We start from the raw sequence: 26061 nt of genomic DNA, 5'->3' as shown, positions 1-26061 counted from the left end.
TAAAAAACTGGAAATAGAACTGCCATATGACCCAGCAATCCCACTCTTGGGCATACACACCGAGGAAACCAGATCTGAAAGAGACACGTGCACCCCAATGTTCATCGCAGCACTGTTTATAATAGCCAGGACATGGAAGCAACCTAGAGGCCCATCCGCAGACGAATGGATAAGGAAGCTGTGGTACATATACACCATGGAATATTACTCAGCCATTAAAAAGAATTCATTTGAATCAGTTCTAATGAGATGGATGAAACTGGAGCCCATTATACAGAGTGAAGTAAGCCAGAAAGATAAAGACCAATACAGTATACTAACACATATATATGGAATTTAGAAAGATGGTAATGATAACCCTGTATGCAAAACAGAAAAAGAGACACAGATGTACAGAACAGACTTTTGGACACTGTGTGAGAAGGCGAGGGTGGGAAGTTTCGAGAGAACAGCATCGAAACATGCATATTATCTACGGTGAAACAGATCATCAGCGCAGGTTGGATGCATGAGACAAGTGCTCGGGCCTGGTGCACTGGGAAGACCCAGAGGGATCGGGTGGAGAGGGAGGTGGGAGCGGGGAGCAGGATAGGGAATACATGTAAATCCATGGCTGATTCATGTCAATGTATGACAAAAACCACTACAATACTGTAAAGTAATTAGCTTCCAACTAATAAAAATAAATGGAAAAAAAAATTGATAGTAGCTCAAAAAAAAAAAAGAAACATGTCAACTAAATGTGATGTGTGATTCTGAAACAAATCATCTGAAAAGGACATCACTGAGGCAAGTGACAAAAGTTGAATAGGTCTGAAAATGATATGGTAATAATGTCAATTTCCTGATTTTCACAGTTAAATTATGGACACTTTTGAAAACACCACTGGAGATTTTTAAATCTGTATTTCATTAAATTAAGCCTCCACAGTCTCCCATTTTAAGCATAAAACCAAGGAAACATGTTACAAGAACATGCTGAAGTCTCTTTAATAACCAGATGGCTTGATCTATTCAAAGGAATGATATTCTCCCAATGCTTCTGTCCAAGAGAAAGTACACATGGTTTTCAGCCCCCAAGTCTCGCACAATGTGTACATGCACCTTGTCTTCTTACTCTCAATCCAAAATTCACATCCTAACCTTTTAGGAGAACATTTAATCAATAAGTAGGACGGGGTTTAGCTGACACAGTAACACAGAGGCATCCAGCACAACTAAATATTCACAGTACACATTCCAAAATTCTATACGAGCTCAAGTCAAAGTAACTATCAAAAGTAAAATCTTTCCACAAGGAGGGTTGGCATGGGAGTTTGAGACCAGCAGATACAAACTATTATATATAGAATGGATAAACAACAAGGTCCTATTGTAACAGCACAGGGCACTGTATTCGATACCCTGTAACCATAATGGAAAAGAAAAAAAGTGAAGTCCTTCCAGACGGTTTCTTTTAAAGATACTTAGTATAAAAAGAAATTCATTTATAAGCTTCTAGTTTATAGAATTACTAGTTTCACGGCCAAGAAAAACTACCTAAGTAATATCATTAACTTATACTTTTTAAAGAAATTATTCACATTTATAGATAAGGGAAATTACAAGGTCATAAAATAATTCTGTGATTTAGAAAACAACAGAGCAACATATGATGATTGCTCTCAGCAATCATAAAGTCTGTATGTTCACAGGAATAGTCCAGGTTTGGGGATAGGTTATTACGATTGTGATTCCCAAGCTATGCAGTGCCTTCACTAAAACAGTCACATCCATCTGTCCTGCAGAATGATCTGCCAGTCTGTAGTACAGAGTGAACCCTTAGCACCATACTCCTAGAACCTGAAGAGCTAAAAGAATGTTAGCCAGATGTGATCTTCAAATCTGTGTGCCTGCTTATTACAAAAGAATTTTAAAAATCATGTACCTTCTTGTAGAGTTCTAATTTGGCATCTAAAATTTTCATTGTACGTTTGAAGAGGTGCCAAAGATGTCATTTCCAACATAAGTTGACATTTTAAAATCAGTTTCATCGCTTTTAGATGTACCAATGAAATCTGAAAACCACAGCAATTTCATACCCACCATCATCCATTTACAGAAATTCATGAACAAGCTCTTCATCCTACCTCCCCCACATAATTTTATCCTAATTGTAATATATTTTTATCCTAGTAAGTCATTTCTTATACTACTGACACATCCTTCTTAAAATTAATGTTTTATTCCCTGTGACTATTTTTCCCAAATACATATATTGAAAATTTTCAAGCCTTCAGAAAAGTTGAAAGAATATTACAATGAACAATACCCTTCACCTAAATTCACCAACTATTAATATTTTGCAACTCCTGGCTTTATCTCTAGTTCCTTCTTTCCCTCTCTCCCCCACTTTTTAAGAGTAAACTGAAGACATCAAGACATTTCACCTCTAAGTGCTTTGGCATACATGGCCAAAGAACATCAGGGAAGTTTAACACATCCAGAAGATTTTTTTTAAATGTTAAAATTTCTGACGCTACTTTTATCTGTATGTGTGTGCATGTCTGTATGTGCTATTCAAGGCAACATAAACATTATAAATTGATAAATTACTAAAACTAAAATATGTATTATGCTTCCACTTATAAGCAACTTGTAAACATCCCATGAGACTTCCCTGGTGGCTCAGTGGCAAAGAACTCGCCTGCCAATGCCGAAGTCACAGGTTCAGATCCCTGGGTCAGGAAGATCCCCTGGAGAAGGAAATGGCAACCCTACTCCAGTGTTCTTGCTTGGGAAATGCCATGGACAGAGGAGTCTGGCAGCCTACAGTTCATAGGGTCCCAAAGAATCCAACATGACTTAGCAACTAATCAACAACAATATGTATGATTATATTTCAAAACAAAACAAAAACCTGAGGTTCAGAGAGGTTAAGTAACTTACCTGAAGTTACACATGGTTACCAAAGGAACCGCAAATAACCACTAAAGAATACAGACAGGACTTATGCCCAGGTTTAAATTCATAGACCTGTGCACTTAATCATTTTAACTGTCTTTCCTAATCAAAGAATAGTTAAGATTGCCTTGACAATTCTCAAAAGCAGCTAAAATATACTGTGTCCCTATTCTCATTAATTTAACCAGAATACTTCCTAAGCAGAAAATGTCAAAAAAATTTAAGAACAAGGAGTAGCTAAAAACAACTGATGAGGTAAGCCTCTAGTAAAAAGTCTGGTGAAACAGAAGTTTACAGACCAAAAAAAAAGTACTACAAATAAAACAACTGCAAGGACTTCAGTATTAAAGAGTGTGGGACAAGGCAAGGTAGCACATAAATTGGAGGCAGGGGACGATGGTAAATCAGTTCTTCTTTTGTTTGTTTTAGTTCAATTTGCTATAGAAGTGTCAAGATTCAAAGGAAAAACAAACATCCATCCTTCGTATCTGTAGGACACGTATCTGTAGGCGTTTTTATAAGCCATTTGTCTCTAAACCAGAAGATAATGCTAAGGAAAGATGGGAGGTTTCAATTGCAGAAATGATTCAGTTACATTTCTTAAACTGGACTAAGGTGAAATCTAAACAAACTACAGTGCGCTCCAAGTGTCTCTGAGAAGGATGCTATGTCTCCTTAGCATGCTCTCCTTAGCATGACCCAAGATCCTACCAAAGGGTGCTCTCTGCCCTGCCATGTCATCAGCCAACAATACAGTTACCCTGTTAGCTGCTTTACTCTTCATCCAATCCTCTATTAGCACTCTAATTTTCTTTTCATCTTTATCTAAAGTGATAATCCACAGCCCAAGTCAAAGGTTACTTCTAAGACAAACCAAGAGAAAAAGAAATAGAGAAACTCAAATACTGTTAAAGATATAATAGCTTTAAAAAAAAAAGCAACTTAAAACACAAGGGTGTACATCCCACTGGAACCTTAAACACTACATACCCCAAAGTAAAAACAATTCACTGAGCTGAAAGGGCCTGTAGACATAAGAGGTACTGAAAATGTCTTCCTCAAGATCATAGCCAATCTATCCAGAGATTCTTTAAATAAGACATTTTAGACATTAATATAAATCCATATAGTAAATTCGGCATATACATAAGAGTAGAAGGAAGAAAACATTCACCATTCCAACCCCCAGATAATAATCACTAATAACATTTTAATACGTTTCCTTTGTAGTCCTCTTTAGGAGAACATCTGGGAAGCAGGAAGAAAGGAAAGTTGGCAAGGTGGATGGTACATACTCAGGAAAGATTTCTCTGTGAACAAGGTAATTCCAGCAACTAATTTCTAGGGACAATATGCTTCCCTTAATTGAAGGGCTATGGGGCTGCCTCAATCAGGACTCTCAAGGACCCTCAAAACTCTCTTTTCAGCAGTAAACATGACATCTACTACTATTCCCAGTGCAGCAGATGCCCAAGTGAGAGTTTCTCAGACAGCAGAACAAATAGGACATATAAAAGCTAATTTAAGGAAAGCACTGTATGATATACCAAGGTCCAAATGGAGAGATACAACCACATAAAGCTAAAGTTTTAATTTTTTAATTTCTAAATATCTCCAGGTTTAGAAACTTCTAAACAATATTTAATGACTACTAATAGTCAAATGAATTAAGACACCATAATATACCTACCATCCTATATAATTAGACATATAAACTGTTTCTAAGTTTTTGGTATTATGGGCATACAGGGTGTTCTTTGAGACTTATTTCCAAAGTGAGGGTGGGGAAAGTCTCCATACCTCCAATGAGCAATTCCTGGAACACCAGCCAGGTGTCCAAGAATTCAACTCAACTCTGACACTATCTACTCCGACTGTAGGGTTGCGGATTCAGTCCCCAAGACTGTACACCCAAGCCCCCCTACTTTAGATGCCAGTCTTTAGCCCAGATAATAGACTGGGGGTTCCAACGACCTCTTCCTTTGGTTTAATTTGCTAAAGCAGCTCACAGAACACAGAAATATTTTACTTACTGTATTACCAGTTTACTATAAAAGGATACAACTCAGGGAATTCCCTGGTGGTCCAGTGGTTAGGACTCCCAGGTTTTCACTGGCAAGGGCCTGGGTTCGATCCCTGGTCAGGGAACTAAGATCCCACAAGGTGCATGGCTTGGCCAAGAAAATTAAATAAATAAAAAAATAAAATTAAATTAAAAAAAAAAAAGGATACAACTCAGGAACAGACAAATAGAAGAGATGCATAGAGCAGGGTTTGGAGAAAGGGTGAGGAGCTTATACATAAATGTATATAAGAAGTACATATTTGGTCATTCAGATGACCAAAACATATTTCTTTTAAGTCACAATATCACAGTATCTTTCTCTAGTCCTGTATTTAGAGCTATATCCTTAGAACACTGCCCTAGAGGTGGAATTACTAAATTTAAAGTTTTTAACATTTATATAGCTCTCTTCTAAAAAAAAAAAGAAGTAGAACTATACATTCTTTTTCAGAAGTTTGTGTGAACAGCACTACCATCCTTCAGCAGTCAGTAATAAAGTCAATTTTTATTACTCTGCACTCAACTCCTGGAAGCAGACATTGTTTTCTTATACATAATCACCCCTCCCCTTTCCAGCTGCCAAGAATATAATAGGCACTATATAAATTTGTAAAGAATGTACAGAATTCCTTTATCTAGAAAACATTATTAAATGTCCTTTATTAAGTACATATTGGTGAGTACCTACTATGTGCCCAGATCTCTCTGGACACTGAGGATACATCAAAAAACAATATAAAAGTCCCAGCTCTCACAGACCATACATTGCAGTTCAGGAGACATCAGTAAAAAAAAATTAAATAAACTTTATAGTATATTAGAAGATGATAAGTGCTGTGAAGAGAAATAAAACAGAAAAAGGAAAGAGCTTTTTTGCAGGCAGAAAGAAACTTACTTTTAAATAAGGTGCTCAAAGAAGGCAACACTGAGAAGATGGCGTTTGAGCAAGGCCATAATAGAGATGAGGAAGATCACAACAGGCTACCTACAGAAAAAGTATTCCAGGCACAGGAAGCAATAATCATAAAGGTTCAAAAGAAGCATGCCTCTCGTGCCCTAAGAAGAGCAGAGAAGCTGGTCTGTCTAGAACGGAAGGAGCAAGAGAGAAAGAAACAAAAAATGAAGTCCAAAAGTTCATGATGGATTTCATAGACCACTCTATGACTTTAGCTTCTACTGAGATTGAGATGGGAGAGCCTTAAAGGGTTCTGAGTCAAAGAGTGACATGCACCAGCGTCAGTTAAAAGAGAATCACTGCGCTTCTATTTCAAGAATAGACTGCAAGGAGCAAGGGTGGAAACAATACCAGCTTGGAGGCTAACAGTAATCCAGGCAATGAAGCAGGACAGGGCTGGTAGCAAGGCAATTAGAAATGGTCAGACTAGATGTAATTTGAAAGCAGAGCCCACAGGACACACTAGCATCTGAAATCGGCACATAAAACAAAGAGATAAACAAGAGAAGCTCCAAGACTGCTGGCCAGAACAGCTGAAGAAACAGTTATGATTAACTGAAATGGAGAAGACTATAGGTCAGGAAGGTTGGGAGAATGGACAGAAATCACATCGGTTTTTCGCATATTAAGATCTCTATTAGATGCGCAAAGAGAAATGTGGAGAGTTCAAGAAGAGTTCTAGACTGGAAATGTAAGTCTGGGAAATATAATTTTTATGAGTCACATAGATGATACCTAGTCATGAGACTGGGTGAGATCACCAAAGGAAGAGGTACAGATGGAAAAGAAGTCAAGGTCTCAGCCTAGAGGTATTCTAATACTGAGGTCCTCACTGGTAAACTATGTTCAATAAATCATCCCACGAAAAAACAGATACTACCCTCACATCTACAGCCAAGTGATTCTTGAAAACATTGTGTTCATTCAGTGAAAAATGAACAGTCTCTTCAATAAATACTGCTTGGACAACTGGATTTCCACCCGTAGGAATATACTCCAAAGAACTGAAAATAAGGACTCACAGATCTGTATACAATGTTCACTGCAGCATTACTCATGACAAAGAATAGAAATAACCTACGTGTTCATCAATAGATGAGTGAATTAAAATGTGGATGTATCCTTGCAACAGAATATTCTTCAGCCATAAAAAGAATTACGTTCTGATATATGCTACAACATGGATAAATCTAGAAAAATTATGCTAAATGAAATAAGCTGAACATGAAAAGGCAAATACTGTATGATTCCACTTACATGAACTATCCAGAACAGGCAAATTTACATAGTTTTGTCTATATATATGGAGTTTACCAGGGGCCGAAGGAAAGGGACAATAAGTAGCTATTGTTTATTTAGGCAGTTTATTTAGGGTGATGAAAAATTTTGGAAACAGTAGTGATGGTTGCACTGCATTGTGAACCTAATCAATGCTGCTGAACTGTACACTTAAAACAGTAAAACTACAAATCTCTTTTGTTTTGTGACCCCACGGACTGTAGCCCACCAGGTTCCTCTGTCCATGGGATTTCCCAGGCAAGAATATTGAAGTAGGTTGCCATTTCCTTCTCCAGAGGTTCTTCCCAGTGCAGGGATCCAAACATGCGTCTTTTGCACTGGCAGGAGGGTTCTCTACCACTGAGCCACCAGGGAAAGGTGGCTGAGGAAAGCCCTCATCCTTTATTGGTCCAGTCAAAATCAACCTACCTCTAAAGAGACTTTCCTCACCTCTAGATACTGACAACCACCACCACCAATTAGATGCAAATACTTTATCCAGCTAACTTCCATAGCACTTGTTTTCACTTTTCCTACATTTTCTTTGTTGTGTTTTGGATATATTAATAATAATTTGTATTTGTCTAATTCTCCCACCCCATCTGGGTTATAAACTTTAACAAAAGACTATATTTACACTGCATGCCTCTTTGTACTGTCAGCTGTTTTTATATAGGTAAACAGTGAGTGGTCAATCAATAACTACTAGATTTAACTAAACAGGCAAAAACCTACAGCAAAAAACATCTGGAATACACATGAGAAAACTCCTTCATCCATACTGACACAAATGTAATTCCAAAATTTAAGAACACCTTATGTTACCAGACCCAACTTTGGGTTCACCTGCCTACCAGCAAAGCCAATTTACTGATGCTAGTTGTGGTGAAGGACACTACAGTGTTTATTGTGGATGCCAAGCAAGGACTAGGGGTGGCTCATGCTCAAAAGACCCAAACTCCACAACCCAAACTCCAAGCATTTTTAAAGGCAACATCTGGGGGCTTCGGGGTTGCAGGATGCACGACTTTCTTCTGATTGGCTGGTGGTAAGGTAGAGTGGTTTCAGGGATCTCAACCATCAACCTTCCAATGTCACCTGAGGGATGCAGGTCTTAGTTCCTAAGAATAACTCCAAGAGATCCTTCAGATTGTTCTGCATATTCCTTGAGGAGGAACTAGCACTCTTTTTACCCATGAACTACTGTCATTACTTTTCTTGTTTAACTGCTTTTCCTTTGTTTCTGCATTCACTCACTTCCCTACTAAAGTAACTACCTATGCCTGCTCTATGGAACTCAAGGAAGACCCAGGAGACTAAAGTCTTTTTCTACAAACAAGAAATGGGGAACATGAAGGGGCTTTTGTACCTGGGAGGGTCCTGCAGGGTCCTGCTTGGTTTCAATCCCCCATTCCTTTGATACTCTTCACTCTTGAAAAGAATAGGTGCAGGACAAGGAAGGGAATAGTTTTGGATAGAGGTTAATCATACTCTGCAGAGGAACTTGGGCTCAAGGGAGACTTAGTTTCACTTCTTAAGAAAATGAACAATAATGCCTTTCAAACAAACAATGTGATGGTGAGACGGTTTAAGTATATTTACTATCAACAAAGTCTGGTAACAGGAAACTTTTTTTCAAAGAAGTCCAAGTACAATATGGATACATTTGTTGCTGCTGTTGCTTAGTTGCTGAGCAGTGTCCATCTCTTTTGCAACCCCATGGACTGTAGCCCACCAGGCTTCTCTGTCCATCAGATTTTCCAGGCAAGAACACTGGAGTGGGTAACCATTTCCTTTTCCAGGGCATCTTCCCCATGCAGGGACTGAACCTGCATCTCCTGCATTGGCAGGCAGATTCTTTTACCACTGAGCCATCTGGGAAGCCTGGATACATTTGTTTGGACTTTTTAATTTCTGAACAAAAAGTATAATTAAGGGAATGAACATCTGAAAGTTGTATTTGATATGAAAATAAACCTATCTTTGTCTTTCAGGTTCTCCAAGATCAAGCAAGAATGCCAGATGACCTTTACATAAAAACAATTTATGTAATGCATTCACTAATCCCAATGTTTGTCACCTTATTTATAAAACCTAAATTTGTACTGCCAAGTTTTCAGCTGGTTTCCTCTACTGTGTGGAACTCAAGCGTGTCTATGCTCATGTCTGGTACCCTTTCTGTCTGGAGAGAACACAAAGACAATGACTTGATTTTAAAATGAGTCAAACTTTTCAGATCTCTAATACCCCTTTCAACATATAAAATTTTAGGAAGACTATATGTTCTAAGTGGAATATGAACATTCATAAAATATACTCCCTTGCACATAGCGTTTTCCACTTCTCGTTTTAATACTTATTATAATGTGTTATACTAATTACAGAGGGAGTACAACGTAGTGGCTAGCAAGAGAAGCTTTGGCATAAGATGAATTTGGGTCCAACAACCAATCTTCCACTTAGTAGCAATATGGCTTTAAGCAAGTTGGTTAGCTCTTCTATGGCTCTATTTTCTCATTAATAAAACTGGGAAAACATTTGAGTCTAACTCAAAGTGATACAGTGAGTGCATTCAGCACTTCCCATCCTTGAGGCTAGTAAACATTCAATGAACAGCTGCAGCGCCTGACAGGAGGATTACAATCATCTGTCTCAGACTGGAAAGGGATGTGGGATCTCCCCTGATGAGAAAAGGGACTAGATCTAAAGTCATCTCAAAGGAGATGCCCACACCAAAATACTTTAACTGTTTTTGGGTGACAGAATTACAAGCAATTTTTGTTCTGTTCCTTTGATCTTTTTTGCATTGAGTGTATGTAACTTATTAAGAAAAAAGCTAAAAGCCCTTAAAAACCTGATCTATCACCAAGAAGCAGCCTCTAGCACAAAGTCTTATATGCTCTGTGTGTGTGCTCAGTCACTCTCGTCATGTCGACTTTGCAACCCTACAGACTATAGCCCGCCAGGCCCCTCTATTCATGGGATTTTCCTGGCAAGACTACTGGAGTAGGGTGCAAATTCCTCCTCAAGGGGATCTTTCCAACCCATGGATCAAACCCAGGTCTCCCGCAATGCAGGTGGAACCTTTACTGATGAGCTACCAGGGAAGCCCATTATGCTTTATAAATAACTTGCAAAATGAACAAATTTCTACAGTGCATTCAGTTTTAAAGCAAACATGTTTATATGCATCTACTTCTTTGCTTCTCATCATCACTTCTTGGTAGGTAGGGCAGTTTATTATTACTACCCCTAGAAAATGAAGATGAGAGTTCAGAAACAACTAATCAGGGACTAGGCTGAAACTTAGGAACCCAAAACCTCTAACTTCAAATTCCGAGTTTTTCACTTTACTACTAAGCACTAAAATTGAACTCTTACATTCCCAAGTCAGAGAGCCTAAATCACTTGTACATATCTGAAAGGCAAGGAACAAAGAATAAAGGAATGCAACTTTTAAAAAAAGTTTCATTAATCCTTTCAAACAATCTGAGTACATGAGTGTACCAAATCAAATTGTTCCAGAAAGTCCAAGTAATCAGCAAAAACAGCCCCAATATGTGCCAGACACTGTTCTAAACACTTTACATATACCTATTTTATTAATTTAATTCTATGGAACATAACTACTGTCTCTATTTCACAAATGAGTACACTAAAACACAAAGAAGTTAAATCACTTGCCTAAGATAACACAGTAATTGGCAGACCCAGGTTTCAAAACTAGTTTTGAAAAGGAGTAAAAAAAAAAAAAAAACCCAAATTTGGGAAAAAGTAATGATATATTTTATCTCAATTCAAATGACCTACAATCCTTAACCTATGGAAAGAATAGAAGTCCTCTCAGGATTATTTGAATTTCTAATAATTACAGCATTAATTTTCTCTTGTCAAATATCACTGTAAACCTATTAAAGTTACTTTAACAAAAATATTCTGCTTTCAACTACATTAGTTTATAGCACTATTTTACTCTAAGTGCTTCTTAGCTTGGTAAAACCAAAAGGCAAAGACATTAGAGACTTTTTTGTTTTTATCAAAGTGCCCATGTCAAGAGAAACATGCCACCTCCCAAAATGACAATTCAGTTAAAGACCACACTACCTACCTTAGCAACTCAGCCTAGCTACAATTTACAATCACAGAGGGACCTTGTAAAAAACCAATACACAGCACTCACTCCAGACCAATTAAATCAGAGTACCTGGTGATGGGTCAGACGTTTTCAGTGTTTTCAGACGTTCCCCCAAATGATTCTAACAAGGAGTCAGGGCTAAGAATCACTATTCTAAGGAAATCCAAACCCTCCATACTATTACTTCAAACACAACTTTTTTCGTAATGGTCAGAAAAAGTATTTAGTCATCTTATTCAGTCAATTTGCGAACAACCAAGAGAGTAAGATAAACAGGACGGTCAACTACTAAAAGGGGTATCAATTATAAGTGCACTTAGCCCAACAGATTAGACAAAAGTAAAGGCAAAATGGGGCTGTCCAGGTGGCTCAGCAGTAAAGAATCCATCTGCCAATGCAGGAGACACAGGTTCAATCCCTAGGTCAGGATGATCCCCTGGAGAAGGAAATGGCAATTCATTCCAGTATTCTTGCCTGCAAAATCCCATGGACAGAGGAGTCTGCCAGGCTACAGTCAATGGGGGTCGCAAAAGAGTCAGAAGCAACTTAGGGACTAAACAACAACAGAAAAGGGATTCCAGTGATAATGTTAACAGAGTAACTTCAATTAACATCTCAAATATGCCAATGCAAACACCAAGCTACTTCTGTTTTTCAAATCCAAGATTGCAAACCTAAAATGGCGCCATGCTTTCTTGATGGACTCATGGGCCCAACAATTCCAAAAGAGCAACACTGAAACAACCGTCAACCTAAAAACTGAAAGCCCCTAAAAGTGTTATCTTAAAAAAAAATACTAAACAAAGATTAAACTCAACTTTAAGGTTGTATAACTGCTGGTAAAGAAAATCTTTTTAGGCTTTCACGTAGAAGATACCCCTGAAAAGTCAAGATTGCCATAAGAACTCTGAAATTCAAAATCATCATATGCCTACATATGTTTGCAGGGAAATAATTTCGTGACTTGTACTGATAGGAGGCTATTTATAATCTTTATTCATCTCACTTAAAAACCAGTCATATTCTGCTGTTGGAATAATTTGCTTGATTATTAGTGATGTTTTAGACCCTTAATGGCTGTTAGGGCAGGTACTATCTTTCTAAAATCTGAAAAATTCTGTGGTATATCTGTCCTCAAGCATTTTGAAAAAAGGGTGTGGGTCTGTAGCAGTAATTTTGAATAATACAACTTGATATTTTAACATTTGAGCTTATTTGATTTTCCTGTGAAACAGTAAGCACCCAAAAGCACTGAATCAGTCTTAAAGCATAATAAGATCTGGGCTGATTCAATGCTTCACTGGGTAACAATGTCCCCAAAGTACAGTGTATCACCTAGATAACGTAGACCCCCAACACACCCAACTTGAGAGTCTATTTACTCAAGTTACCAGAGCTCTTGAGAAACAAAAACCTTCCCTAAATGTTCATACTCAAAACCTACCTGTTACTGTTAACGCACCATGGGCAACCTCCATAAACAACCTATTAAGGCCTTGCAGTTTTATCAGTCTTAAGAATATCACCTGCCATATGTCCTAGCAAGAGTGCAACAAATGGAATCCAAACATTACCCAAACATAAAATGCCTTGACAAGAATCTAGTTAATTCTGTGTTCTAAACCGATGTCGTTCAAAGTGAAAAAATTCAGAAATGAAAGAAAATGGACAAACCACCTCACAACCGAACTACCTACAAGACTTAACCCTTCATACTTGCGCTTTTTCCGCCATAAACAGGAAACTCCAAAGATAAGGAAATAGAGAACTGCCTAATACTTGCTAAGGAGAAAAACATTGCTTCCAACCCGCACAGTGTGAGTGAACAAATGAAAATGCAAAGAGGGAAAGGCCCGGGGAGATGGGGGGGGGGGGCGGTTGGGGAGCTCAGCTGGAGTCCTATACATGCCACCCAACTTAGATGGTGCCCGAAACATCTGTAACGACAGCTGCAACAGGGAAACGGGGGTGTGGGGGAAAGAGGACCGTGGCTTGGAGGCTCAGAGTGGAGCCTGCACGCTTGTCTTCTTCCTTTGCCAACTCTTCTCTCACCTTCCCATCCTCGCGATCCCATCCTGCTCCCTCCATAAAGAAAAATACCAATAAAACCCGAGGCAGAGAAGACAAAGGGGCAGGACGCGGCAGCAAGGAGCGTCCAGAACAATAGGGGAGAGGGTGCATAGCGAAACTCCTGAGGAGGACAATGAGGGGGTGGGAGGAGCCCAGAGAGACACCCAGGGAAACACCACCGAGCCCGGGCCCCGCGGGCGGCGGGCGCCTGGACGCGAGGCCCCGCCGCGCGGGCGGTATCACACCGTGTGCGGCGGGCTGGGCTGGGCCGAAGCGGCGCGGCCCGGAGGGGCCGGCGGGGCCTGCGCGGCTCCACGGGCAGCGGCCGGCGGGACTCACCGGCATTCTGATCTCGGGGCCAGAGGTAGTATGTGGCCGGAATCACGATGAGCCCCACGAAGGAGGTGAGGAAGTAGAAGAAGGTGTTCCCGCTGTCATCGTACTGGAACTGCTGCCCAGCCATGGCTCCCCCTCCTCCGCCTCCCTCTTCTCACCGCCGCCGCCACGACCCCGCTCTGCAATCCAGCTCCCAGCTCCCCGGCCCCGTGTGGCGTAGCTCCTACGCCGCCGCCGCCGCCGCCGCCTCTCCTCCCCGCCCCCCACGCTACTCTCAGGGACACGCCGCCGCCACTGCCGCTGCCGTCTCCAGCTCTCGCGAGAAGAGAGAGCTCCCGCCCCGCTCGGTTTTTCCCTCCCCCGCCCCTCGCTTCTCCCCCACTAGCTCGCTGAAGGAGACGTGGCGCGCGCAGCCGAAGATCTCTGCGAGGTCCCGCCCTTAGCCCTGCCCGCTTAGCCTCAGCTCCGCCCCTCGAGCTCTGGTAGCCCCTCCCTTAAGGCCCCGCGTCTACCCCTAAAGTTTCTCGTCCCCCCCCCCACCACCACTTCCGTTTCCTGGCCCAGGGTCCCACTCCAGGTCGCGAGGGTCAGTTTATTGGGTCTGAGCCAAGGCTTCCCGGCCGAGCAGTGGGCGCGGGGGGTTCATCTGCCTGCGACCGGGGTCACACCCATTCGAAGCAGAGCTGGGTCTTCCTTGCCTCCCGTCTTCCATCCTTACGTCACCCTGTCCTGCACTCTCTCTTTTCTACTTCCCTGGTTTGTAAGAATGTTTCTTTAAGTTCCGGATCGGCTCTTCCAGTTGGGAAACTAGGGTCTCTCAGGATAGGGCGGCGTGGGGACAAAGCGGGAGCTGCGGGGAGAGACGGTGAAGGGTTTGTTAGGGGCCTTTTGCAAAGCCTTGTTAGCGCTTAAAAGACCGCAATCTACGTTGCGCCCATTTTGCAGATGGAGATTTCCCACGCTGGTAGAGACGGTGACCGACCTATCCCAGAGCTAAAATATTCATAGCATTTTCTTCGACACACCTTTATTGCTATAAATTATGGTGGGCGAACCCCTTGGAATAAATCAAAGCGTGCCGACTCTTCAGATGAAGGAAAATGAGGCTCAGAGAGATTGCCTACAGTCAAACACAGTAAGATAAGGTCTGGGGGTTCAAACTCAGATCACGCTGACGCCACAAAGCCAGAGCCCCTGACTACCAACTCGTCGCCGACCGTCGCATTTCTCTGAGAGCAACTGGCACTCCAGCGCAGAGCGTGGGCAGGAATCCGCGCTAGGAGGAGGGACCGCTGGGGAAGCAGACGCCCTCTGCAGCCTCTTTGTTCGCCGGCTGTCAGATCCCAGAAGCTGGTGTCAGCCAAACTGGGAGCCGAGAGGGCTAGTGCCCTGATCTGCGAACGAGCCGGTGTTCCCGGGGCAGTCCTGACGGGGGCCTAGCCCAACATCTCCATCTCCCCTCCGGGGACCAAAATGAAAGGTCCACCCGACTCACCTCACAGAGCTTTTGTGAAGATTAAAGGCAGTTATAGTAAAAATCGGAAAACAATGTGATAAATATGACAGTGTATTTTCAAAACTCACTTTAAGGTTATATAGTCTATTCACTAGGTTCCTTTCAATATACCTTACATTGGTAGAAGAGAAATCTGGTCACTTACCATCTTCTATTTCATGTCCTCAAAGATGGTATTTATCATAATCCGGGATGACTTCCTTCATAACAGACTATATGCACATGCATTCTCTCTTCCCTTTCAAATGTCCTACCTACCCATTTTGAAATGAAAAATTTCAAAAAATCAATACTCTGTATTCCCATCCTCCCTTTTTTCTGTGTAAAGTTTTCAAAGACTGTATTTGAGGGGAAGAAGTAGAACAAAAGTGAGGGGAAGAGAATTGGACTATGAAGTCAGCACAGTACTGTGACCACCAAACGCTGATATGCCCAAAGCAATTTGCCTTGCTTCAGAAACAAATTTGTCATAAAATTGGCTCAACTGCAGTGGGTAGGATCCTAAAGTTTCTCTTGTTTGTCTTGAATTTGTAATTAAGTTTTCCCAGGTTTTAATACTGCTGAACTGGTTGTTTTTTATTACTCTGATTATAGGTTTTACTCAGCATTTGTATAAAGATAATACGTCAGTTTTATCACCTTGTGTCAATATAAATTATTCATGATGTTCCTCTTCTGATGTTTTTTTCTGCAGGAGTAATCTTTTCACTGCAGCTTTGGGTCATGCATATGAGTGGTTTGAACAGAACTGAACCATGAAACAAAATTTTGAACAAATCACATTTATTTGCTAAACTCTAGACCAATCTAAAATATGAATTTTTTTTACTAAATTAAAAGATTAAAGATTTGAAAATGTATCTTCTATTTTCAAAGGTATAAATTCACTTTGTCTTAGAACTTAATGTTATTCATCATAGATGAACTCAGGTCACCCAAATATTCTCCAAGGCAAATCTGAATCATACCTTTAAGAACAATTTTCTGACTCTAATTTTTTAAATTGTTTTTAAACAATTATTTCTTTCAAGGTATCTTTTAAATGAAATATATAATACCACTGAATATGGTTGAACTAGAGTTACAAATACATTTTCTTTAGTCTATAGGACATGTTAAAAGACATTTTTAAAGTTTTCTCTATATGTAAATTTATTCTGTAAATGAGAATTTTCACCAATTCATTTTAATTGCTAGGTAGATATTTCCTCTCAAATGTAAAAAACCTGGCTGTTCTTTGGTTCCTCCTAATAATTTGCTTTTTCTTTAGAGTGAAACTTTCATTCATTCATGCTTGTAACTACTGGTGTTAACTTACATTTATACATACCAAAATACATTTGTATAGCCGTAGTCAACATGATTTCATTTTCTGCTTAATGTAATTAGCCTCAAAGAGACTAGAAAGAACCAAATTAATAAGAAGATACATGCAATTATTTCCAGTCTTTTCCCCCTTCTCCACTCTAGGATAATCTTCACTATCAAAGCTTAGCAAATCTTCTTTAACATTATACCTCATTACTTGGTTTCAGTCAGAATTTTCCCCATTAACAGCTGAATCTCTTCTAATATAAATTGAAAGATGTTATTTGGTCTCACAGAGGTGAAAAGTTATCCCCATCATGATGACAACAGTAACATCAACAAAGTAACATTTGTATGATACTTTAAAAAATATATTTATGTGTTTGGCTGTGCTGGTCTTAGTCGCAGAAGTGGGATCTTTGATCTCCATTGCAGCATGCTGCTGCTGCTGCTGCTAAATTGCTTCAGTCGTGTCCGACTCTGTGCGACCCCATAGACGGCAGCCCACCAGGCTCCTCCGTTCCTGGGATTCTCCAGGCAAGAACCCTGAAGTGGGTTGCCATTTCCTTCTCCAATGCATGACAGTGAAAAGGGAAAGTTAAGTTGCTCAGTCGTATCCAACTCTTAGCGACCCCATGGACTGCAGATACCAGGCTCCTCCGTCCATGGGATTTTCCAGGCAAGAGTACTGGAGTGGGTTGCCAGTGCCTTCTCCGCGTTGCCGCATGAGGGATGTTGCCGCATGAGGGATCGTTAGTTGCCACCTGTAGGATCGAGTTCCCTAACCAGGGATGGAACCTGGGCCCCTGCATTGGAAGCACAGCATCTTAGCCACAGGACCACCGGCGAAGTCCCTGTACAGCACATTATTTACAAAAAGCTTCCTCAGCATTATTCCAGTTGAAATTTTAAAGCATGACCCACATGCTGGAGCTTTGACAAGTTAAAACACACTAACCCATTGCAATCCTTTCATTTCATAGTTTCCCAAGGCCCTTATGGTGCAATGAAACCTCAGTCTTACACTTGGAGAGAATGTGAAGGGAAGTATGAATTGAAAAGACATTAGAACTGGGTTCTGCTCCACTCTTTATTGACTTTATTGACTGCACCAAAGCCTTTGACTGTGTGGATCACAACAAACTGTGGAAAATTCTTCAAGAGATGGGAATATCAGACCACCCAACGTGCCTCCTGAGAAATCTGTGTGCAGGTCAGGAAGCAATGGTTAGAACTGGACATGGAACAATGGACTGGTTCCAAATTGGGAAAGGAGTATGTCAAGGCTGTATATTGTCACCCTGCTTATTTGACTTATAAGCAGAGTACATCATGAGAAATGCTGGACTGGATGAAGCATAAGCTGGAATCAAGACTGCTGGGAGAAATATCAATAACCTCAGATATGCAGATAACACCACCCTTATGGCAGAAAGTGAAGAAGAACTAAAAAAGCCTCTTGATGAACATGTAAGAGGAGAGTGAAAAAGGTGGCTTAAAACTCAACATTCAGAAAACTAAGATCATGGCATCTGATCCCATCACTTCATGGCAAATAGATGGGGAAACAGTGAGAGACTTTATTTTGGGGGACTCCAAAATCACTGCAGATGGTGACTGCAGCCATGAAATTAAGACGCTTGCTCTTCGGAAGAAAAGTTATGACCAACCTAGACAGAATATTAAAAAGCAGAAACATTACTTTGACAACAAAGGTCTGTCTAGGCAAGGCTATGGTTTTTCCAATAGTCATGTATGGAAGTGAGAGTTGTACTATAAAGAAAGCTGAGCACTGAAGAATTGATGCTTTTGAACCACGGTGTTGGAGAAGACTCTTGGAAGTCCCTTGAACTGCAAGGAGATCAAACCAGTCCATCCTAAAGGAGATCAGTCCTGAATATTCATTGGAAGGACTGATGCTGAAGCTGAAGCTCCAATATTTTGGCCACCTGATGTGAAGAACTGACTCGTTGGAAAGACCCTGATGCTGGGAAAGATTGAAGGCAAGAGGAGAAGGGGACGACAGAGGATGAGATGGTTGGATGGCATCACCAACTCAATGGACATGAGTCTGAGTAAACTCCAGGAGTGGGTGATGGACAGGGAGGCCCAGCGTGATGCAGTCCATGGGGTCGCAAAGAGTCAGACACGACTGAGCAACTGAACAGAACTGAACTGATGCTCCACTCTGAAAGCATGAAAACAATGTTAAGAAAGGAATTGAAGGCTGTGGCATTCTTTAGTGTTGGGAGCAGGTCTGCATTTTGGCTCCTCTCTTTTCATGAGTTTGTTGGACTTGTCAATATTGTTCTTATTCTATCCCTACTACTTTTATGATTACAAAGCGGATAATTTATTGCACTAAAGCCAGTTGTCAACGATGTATCAATAAATTTAGGGTATTCCTTTATGAATTAATTGTATGCATTACCAACATATCTAAATTACTTAATGGAAAAAAAAAGAATTGACATCTCACTGTAAGCCTTAAAATAGCACTTAATGAAATTTCCTACCCAGATTGAAATATAATTTGGAAGAATGGCCAGAAATAAACAGGAGAGATCCCTTCAGGCAATTTCAAGGTTGTATATTTGCATAAGAAGAAAAATTCTCAATAGAGACTAGAACCTAAAAGGAAACATTAATCACCTTGTTGAAAAGCAAATATTTGTGGGTCCTGAAGTTTGTAAAATTGGAAAGCCTTAATTAAGAAAATATGCAAAATTATTATTATAAATATGCTAAGTCTCTTCAGTCATGTCCGATTCTTTGCTACCCTATGCTCTGTAGCTTTCCAGGCTTCTCTGTCCTTGGGATTCTCCAGGCAAGAATACTGGAGTGGGTTGCCATTTCCTCCTCCAGGGGATCTTCCTTACACAGGGATCAAACCTGCATCTCTTTCGTCTCCTACATTGGCAGGCGGGTTCTTTACCACTAGCTCAGAAAGTTCGTATTTACTATGGACTTTGATGACGATGATGTATCAAGGTAGGTTCATTAGGTGTAACAAATGTACTGCTCTAGTGAGGGATGTTGAGGAGGCTTTGCATGAGAGCATGGGGGTGGAGTGGGGAGGAAAGTAGGAAATACATGAGAAATCTCTGTACCTTCCACTCTATTTTGCTGTGAACTTAAATCTGCTCTAAAAAAATAAAGTCTACTAAAAATAGCTATGATTTGTAATAATTATAATTGCTATAGGTTTGTGTTCTACAAATGAGTACTGATAAATTCTACTTTTGCAGGATTTTCACCAGAATTTTTTAAAATATGACTCATTTTCAATAGTATAAGCTACATATTGTATATATTTCTACTAAGAGAGAAACTGTGGGAAATTCTTAAAGAGATGGGAATACCAGACCACCTTACCTACCTCCTGAGAAATCTGTATGCAGGTGAAGAAGCAACTGTTAAAACTGGACATGAAACAGTGGACTGGTTCAAAATTGGAAAAGAAGTACATCAAGGCTGTATAGTTTCACCTTGTTTATTTAACTTATATGCAGAGTACGTCATGTGAAATGCCAGGTTGGATAAAGCACAAGCTGAAATCAAGATGCAGGGAGAAATATCAATAACCTCAGATATGTGGATGACACCACCCTAATGGCAGAAAGCAAAGAGGAACGAAACAGCTTCCTGATAAAAGTGAAAGAGAAGAGTGAAAAAACTGGCTTAAAACTCAACATTCAAAAAAGGAAGATCATGGCATCTGGTCCCATCATTTCATGGCAAATAGATGGGGAAACAATGGAAACAGTGACAGACTTTATTTTCTTGGGCTCCAGAATCACTGCAGATGGTGACTGCAGCCATGAAATTAAAAGACACTTGCTCCTTGGAAGAAAAGCTATGACTAACCTAGACAGCATATTAAAAAGCAGAGACATCACATTGCCAATAAAAGTCCATCTAGTCAAAGCTATGGTTTTTCCAGGAGTCATGTATGGATGTGAGAGTTGGACCATAAAGAAAGCTGAGCGCCAAAGAATTGATGCTTTTGAACTGTGGTGTTGGAGAAGACTCTTGAGAGTCCCTTGGACTGCAAGGAGATCCAACCAGTCCATCCTAAATGAAATCAGCCCTGACTATTAAATAGAAGGACTGATGTTGAAGCTGAAGCTCCAATATTTTGGCCACCTGATGCAAAGGACTGACTCCTTGGAAAAGACTGTGATGCTGGGAAAGATTGACGGCAGGAGGAGAAGGGGGTGACAGAGCATAAGATGGTTGGATGGCATCACCAACTTGATGCATATGAGTTTGAACAATCTCCAGGAGTTGGTGATGGACAGGGAAGCCTATCGTGCTGCAGTTCATGGGGTCACAAAGAATTGGACATAACTGAGGGACTGAACTGAACTGAACTGAAGAGAGATTTTTCCTTTTTGACAAGGCTCCAATGACAGCCAAATCCTTTGCTTACAATTTGAAAATCTCATGAGTGGAAGAATTTTCCACAGAGTGGTCTCTGACTCTGAACATTTCAAACAATATTTCCCCTCCATTACCTATATACTTCAGGTACCAGGCCAAATGGAATATATTCATAACATGAATCAAGATGTATCACTCTTTTATGTTGCAATGCTAAGTAAGTTTGCCCCAGGGGTGGAGGTGGAAGAAGTATTCCTGGAAGTGCTAATAGTTATACACAGAAGTGACTGTAAACTACATGAATTCATCACCCAGTGATATCATTCAGTCATTCAACATTTAACATTCACTGAGTGGCTGATTTGGGTTGCTGTATGGCAGAAACTACCGCAACATTGTAAAGCAATTTTCCCCCAATTAAAAAAAGTTTATTGAGCTCACATATACCATTAGCCAATGTGGAGAGCACAGGAATGTTGTGTGTTTTTTAACATTTTGTAGGGGCTTCACTGGGCCTTTGTTGCTGTGTGTGTGTGGGCTTCTCTAGTTGGAGCCAACAACAAGGACTACTCTGTAGCAGCTAGGTGAGACAGGGTGGGTCTCTCACCTCTGGAAACTTGTCTACAGTCTAATGAAAAGGACATAGTTTTCCAATAAGTAACAAAAACCAGAGAAAGGAATTGATAAATGCTTTAAGAAATATACAAATAAAATTATTTCCAAGTTCATAGTAAAGAGTTCTTTCTTTTGGCAGAGAGAATCAGAAGGCTTCAAAGAAGAGTTGGCAATTGAACTAGGCCTTGAAACTGAAATAGGAATTGGAGGAGAAAATCCAGGTGGAATCAGTTCAGACTACATTTGGAGAATCCCATGAAGTCCAGTCTGGCTGTGAATGGGAATCACAGAGATGGGAAAATACTTTTAAGTCCAGCTTCCAGGTTACAGGCAACACGTTAGCAATATTACCATTTAATGAGCTTTGTTAAAGGACTTCATAAGTGGGAGACAGTGCAATCTCCATTGGACACCTTAAAAAAAAGAGAAAAATAAATGATTCTAACTAGCATAGTTTAAGTATGGGCCTACAGAATACAAGAGGGTGAACTATGTCACCATTTCTACTATTTTTTCTTTCTTCCTTTACCCACCATATAGTTTTCACTTTTCAATATCAATAGTTACGTCCCCTAAAAGCCTTTAACATACCTCTCTCTGCTGGCTCCTATATTTCACATCCTGTTCACTCCCTACTTCCAGTCCTACTTCCCCACCTCTGTCCTGCCTCACATCTGTTCTCTACACAGCAGCCGGGGATCCTTTTCTTCTTTTAACTTTCTATTTTGAAATGATTACAGATTCACAAGAAGCTACAAAAATAGTAGAGACAAGATACTCAGTCTTCTCCAGTGGTAGCATCTTATATAACTATGGTACAATATCAAAATTAAAAATTTGTCTTTGGCATAATCTACAGGTCTTATTCAGATTTCACATTTTACATACAAACACACTCGTGTGTGTGTGTGCGTGTGTGTGATTCTTCTAAAGCCTATAAGCTGATATAACTTTGCTCAAAATCCTCCAAAGTCTTCCTACCTCAGAGTAAAAGCCAAGGATTTGGGTCCACAGAGGTCATAAGTCACCTACCCACCACCTCTCTGACTCGATTGCTGTCACTGCCCCTTCCTTATTTCACCCCAGCCACACTGGGCTTGTTCCATTCCAGACCTTTACACATTTTCTTCACCCAGTTCTCCCAGTGGAGCCCTTCCCCTCTTCCTTCAGATCTCTAGTCAGATAGGCCTTTTCCTGATCTCCTTCATTTTCTATCTCCTCATTTATTTTTACTTTTCTTCAGAGATTTTGTCACCAGATGATATATTCTATATTAATTTGTCTATAAAGTTTATTCCTTCACTAGAATGTAAGCTCTACAAAATTAAAATCTGGTTTTGTTTGCCTTTGTACTCTAGGTGTCTGGAAAATAATGTCTGGCATATAGAAGGTGCACATTAAACTGAGGTGCACATTATTTGTTTGTTGAATGAATGAATAGACAATTTATACTGTCATATTGAAATTTTTGATGCACCATTTTTAACTGTTTTTAAACCTATTACATCCTATGTTCTAGTCTTTTGGTGCTAGGTAAATTCATGTTAATTGTTATAATCTCAGAGGTGCACATTATTTATTGAATGAAGGAATACACAATTTATACTGTCATACTGAAATTTTTGATGCACCATTTTTAACTGTTTTTAAACCTATCACATCCTATATTCTAGTCTTTTGGTGCTAGGTAAATTCATGTTAATTGTTATAATCTCAGAGGTGCACATTATTTGTTTGTTGAATGAATGAATACACAATTTATACTGTCATATTGAAATTTTTGATGCACCATTTTTAACTGTTTTTAAACCTATCACATCCTATGTTCTAGTCTTTTGGTGCTAGGTAAATTCATGTTAATTGTTATAATCTCAGAAACTGGATTTTCTACTTAAACTTGAAAAATCTGGTCAAAAAATCTCCCATTTAAAACAGATCTCACTGACTCTTTCTTACCTCTTCTTCCTTCCCTTGTTTCTCCTTCATTTTCCTAATGTACACTATTAAATATCAGAAGGCATAATAATGAGAAATAGGGATTTCTTATGGGATTTTTGCATCTGCATAGAGAAGTTTAGGGTTTATATAAGTTTGTCCAGTTGGTGGAGCCCAGGCCACAGCCAGTCCCCTGGTTTTAAGAGAGGCTGGAAAAGGGAGTATTTAGTGATTTTTATCTTCTCTGGTGAGATAAAATTTCTGCCTCATAAGCTGGAAGATCCAAAAGTTTGGAAAGGGTGCTCATGTCACTAAGAATGTCATTGGTCCATTGTGCAGTTATACGGTGAGACCCTCTAGCCGTTACCTCATGTGCTGCAGTTGGTATCTTGCTGAGATTTTTTTTTTTCCCTTGCTGAGATCTTTAGCTGAAAAAGGAGAATATTAGATGTTTGACTTCTTTTGAGTTGCTGAGGTTGTTACAATCCCACCCACAATGGAGATGGGCTGAGTGACTTCAGAAGCAAGTGAAAGTGACCCGGCAGCGCAAACCAGTCAGGGCAGGCAGCTGGACTGGGGACCTGCTTTGTTGCTGGGCTGCAGAGGGGTGAGCAGTTATGGCCACTGTGGGGTCCCCTAGCTCTTATGGCTCACTGAGGTTAGCGCAGACTCAGAGTAGCCATCCTAGAGCTGACTGATAGCCAGTGAGGATGTTTCAGCATCAGCAAGCATTTCCAGCTCACCAAGAAGCTTGGTGTGTGCCGTCCCTGCCAATGTTAACTAATCAGATCAAAGGAGGGAAACTGACCTATAGCTGACTAGATGCAACCGTCATTTAATCTTTGATTCACTGGGCAGGCTGGCAAGAGACTGTAAGTATTGAATAAATGAATAAACTTGCCCTGCTTGTTCAATAGTTGCCTTGCTTTTTGGATAGTGAGGCAACAGCCAAATGTATCCGACAATAGAACTCTAACCCCTTACAACAAGCAATCCACAAAGCCAAAACACAATGTCTTCAGCAGCTGGCCCAGAACATCAAGAATAGCTTCCCAATGTTTTGCCCCCCATTTGCAAATCAGAATCAACAAGTCAAATATGCTGCCTTACTAGGAGGCTACCCTACTCCTAGCCAGCCTCCCCTCAGCTTCTCCATCAGAGCACACTGAAGCCTTTCCGTTTTTTTACTCTAAAGCTTCCCCACTCTCCTGCCTGGCTTTGAGCTTCTCCCAGACTCAAGTGATGGTGGCAGAATCTCTTGCTGTATATCAAGGTCTGAATAAATAACCACTGTTCATTCTCATTTGGATTATCTTCACTTATTTCCACATTATGTAAATACTAAATAAATTGCTTTTAATAGTTGTTAGGTATCCATAGTATGACATACATAGTATTAATAGTAGTCTAGCATAGGCATTTTAATAATTTGCTGGGTACCTTCATCTCATCTCACTAAAACCCAGACACTCAGGAAAAAATAACCAACCAACCAACCTAAGAAATCAAACTCGCTGCTTGAATCTGAGACAGGAGCACAGAAATAAAAAGCATTTTAAAAATATTTTAAGGAATGTTCTCCCTTAGCAAGGATTACTGATTTGATCCTTCAAATTAACTCTTTTGTGTGTCTGTTTACAGGTCTTTTCCTGTTGCTATGGATGAGATGAACTACCAAACCTTGTGCCATATACAGCCATGCTTTTCACATTGTTTTTGATCATTATTTATAGCAAGAGGTATATTTTACGTTATGTCTCAGTAGAAGTGTCATAAAAGAATACTTAACCCTCATCATGTGCAGTGTGGTATGATATTTTTCTATTGTACCTTATACATCTATTCATAGTAAATGTATAAGTAGTAATTTATGTGTTAAATGCTTTATTAAAGAAACACAACTACAATCTGGAAGATTCTGAAGATCCATTTGTTAGTCGCTGTGTCATGTCCAACTCTGTGCAACCCCGTGGACTGTAGCCCGCCAGGCTCCTCTGTCCATGGAATTCTCCAGACAGGAATACTGGAGTGGGTTGCCATGCCCTCCTCCAGGGGATCTTCCCAACCCAGGGATCAAATCTGGGTCTCCTGCGTTACAGGCAGATTTTTTACCATTTGAGCCACCTGGGAAGCCCCATAGAAAAACTCAATCATAAAATACAAATAAGGTCTCCTTCAACAGTAAGTTTGTTCTTTAACATTCTTTTATCAGGTGGGGAGCTTCTCATTTAATCCTCTGGCACAGTAGTTCTCAAATTTCAATTGCGGGAGAATCACTTAGAAAGCTCATTAAAACGCAGATTGTTGGGCCCCACCCCCAGAGTTTCTGAATCAGGCAGTAAAGGGCAGCCTGAAAATTTGCATTTCTCACAGATTCCCAGGTGAGGCTGATGCTGCTAGTCTGGAAGCCACTCTGTTTTAGAGAATACTCTTTTTGTACAATGAATAACCACTTCCTAATTTGTCTGTTTGTCATATGTCAAATTTATTGAAACAAAGTATGTTGTACTAGTTGGATGTCT

General features: G+C 40.2%; 1 protein-coding gene across 1 annotated transcript in view; it reads right to left on the bottom strand.

Moving 5' to 3' along the window:
• The window catches only part of SEC63 (SEC63 homolog, protein translocation regulator), a 72999-nt gene extending 58960 nt beyond the window's left edge, over positions 1-14039 (bottom strand). Inside the window, exon 1 of the mRNA XM_065911307.1 lies at positions 13786-14039. Within this exon, the coding sequence (XP_065767379.1) occupies positions 13786-13909 (124 nt within the window). The 5' untranslated portion in view covers positions 13910-14039. The remainder of the gene's footprint in view (positions 1-13785) is intronic.
• Between the last annotated feature and the right edge of the window lie 12022 nt (positions 14040-26061).

The sequence above is a fragment of the Muntiacus reevesi genome, chromosome 19 (genome assembly GCF_963930625.1).
Source record: "Muntiacus reevesi chromosome 19, mMunRee1.1, whole genome shotgun sequence".
Taxonomy (NCBI): domain Eukaryota; kingdom Metazoa; phylum Chordata; class Mammalia; order Artiodactyla; family Cervidae; genus Muntiacus; species Muntiacus reevesi.
Note: the sequence above shows the minus strand (reverse complement) of the source record. Positions and strands in the feature narration are given on the sequence as shown.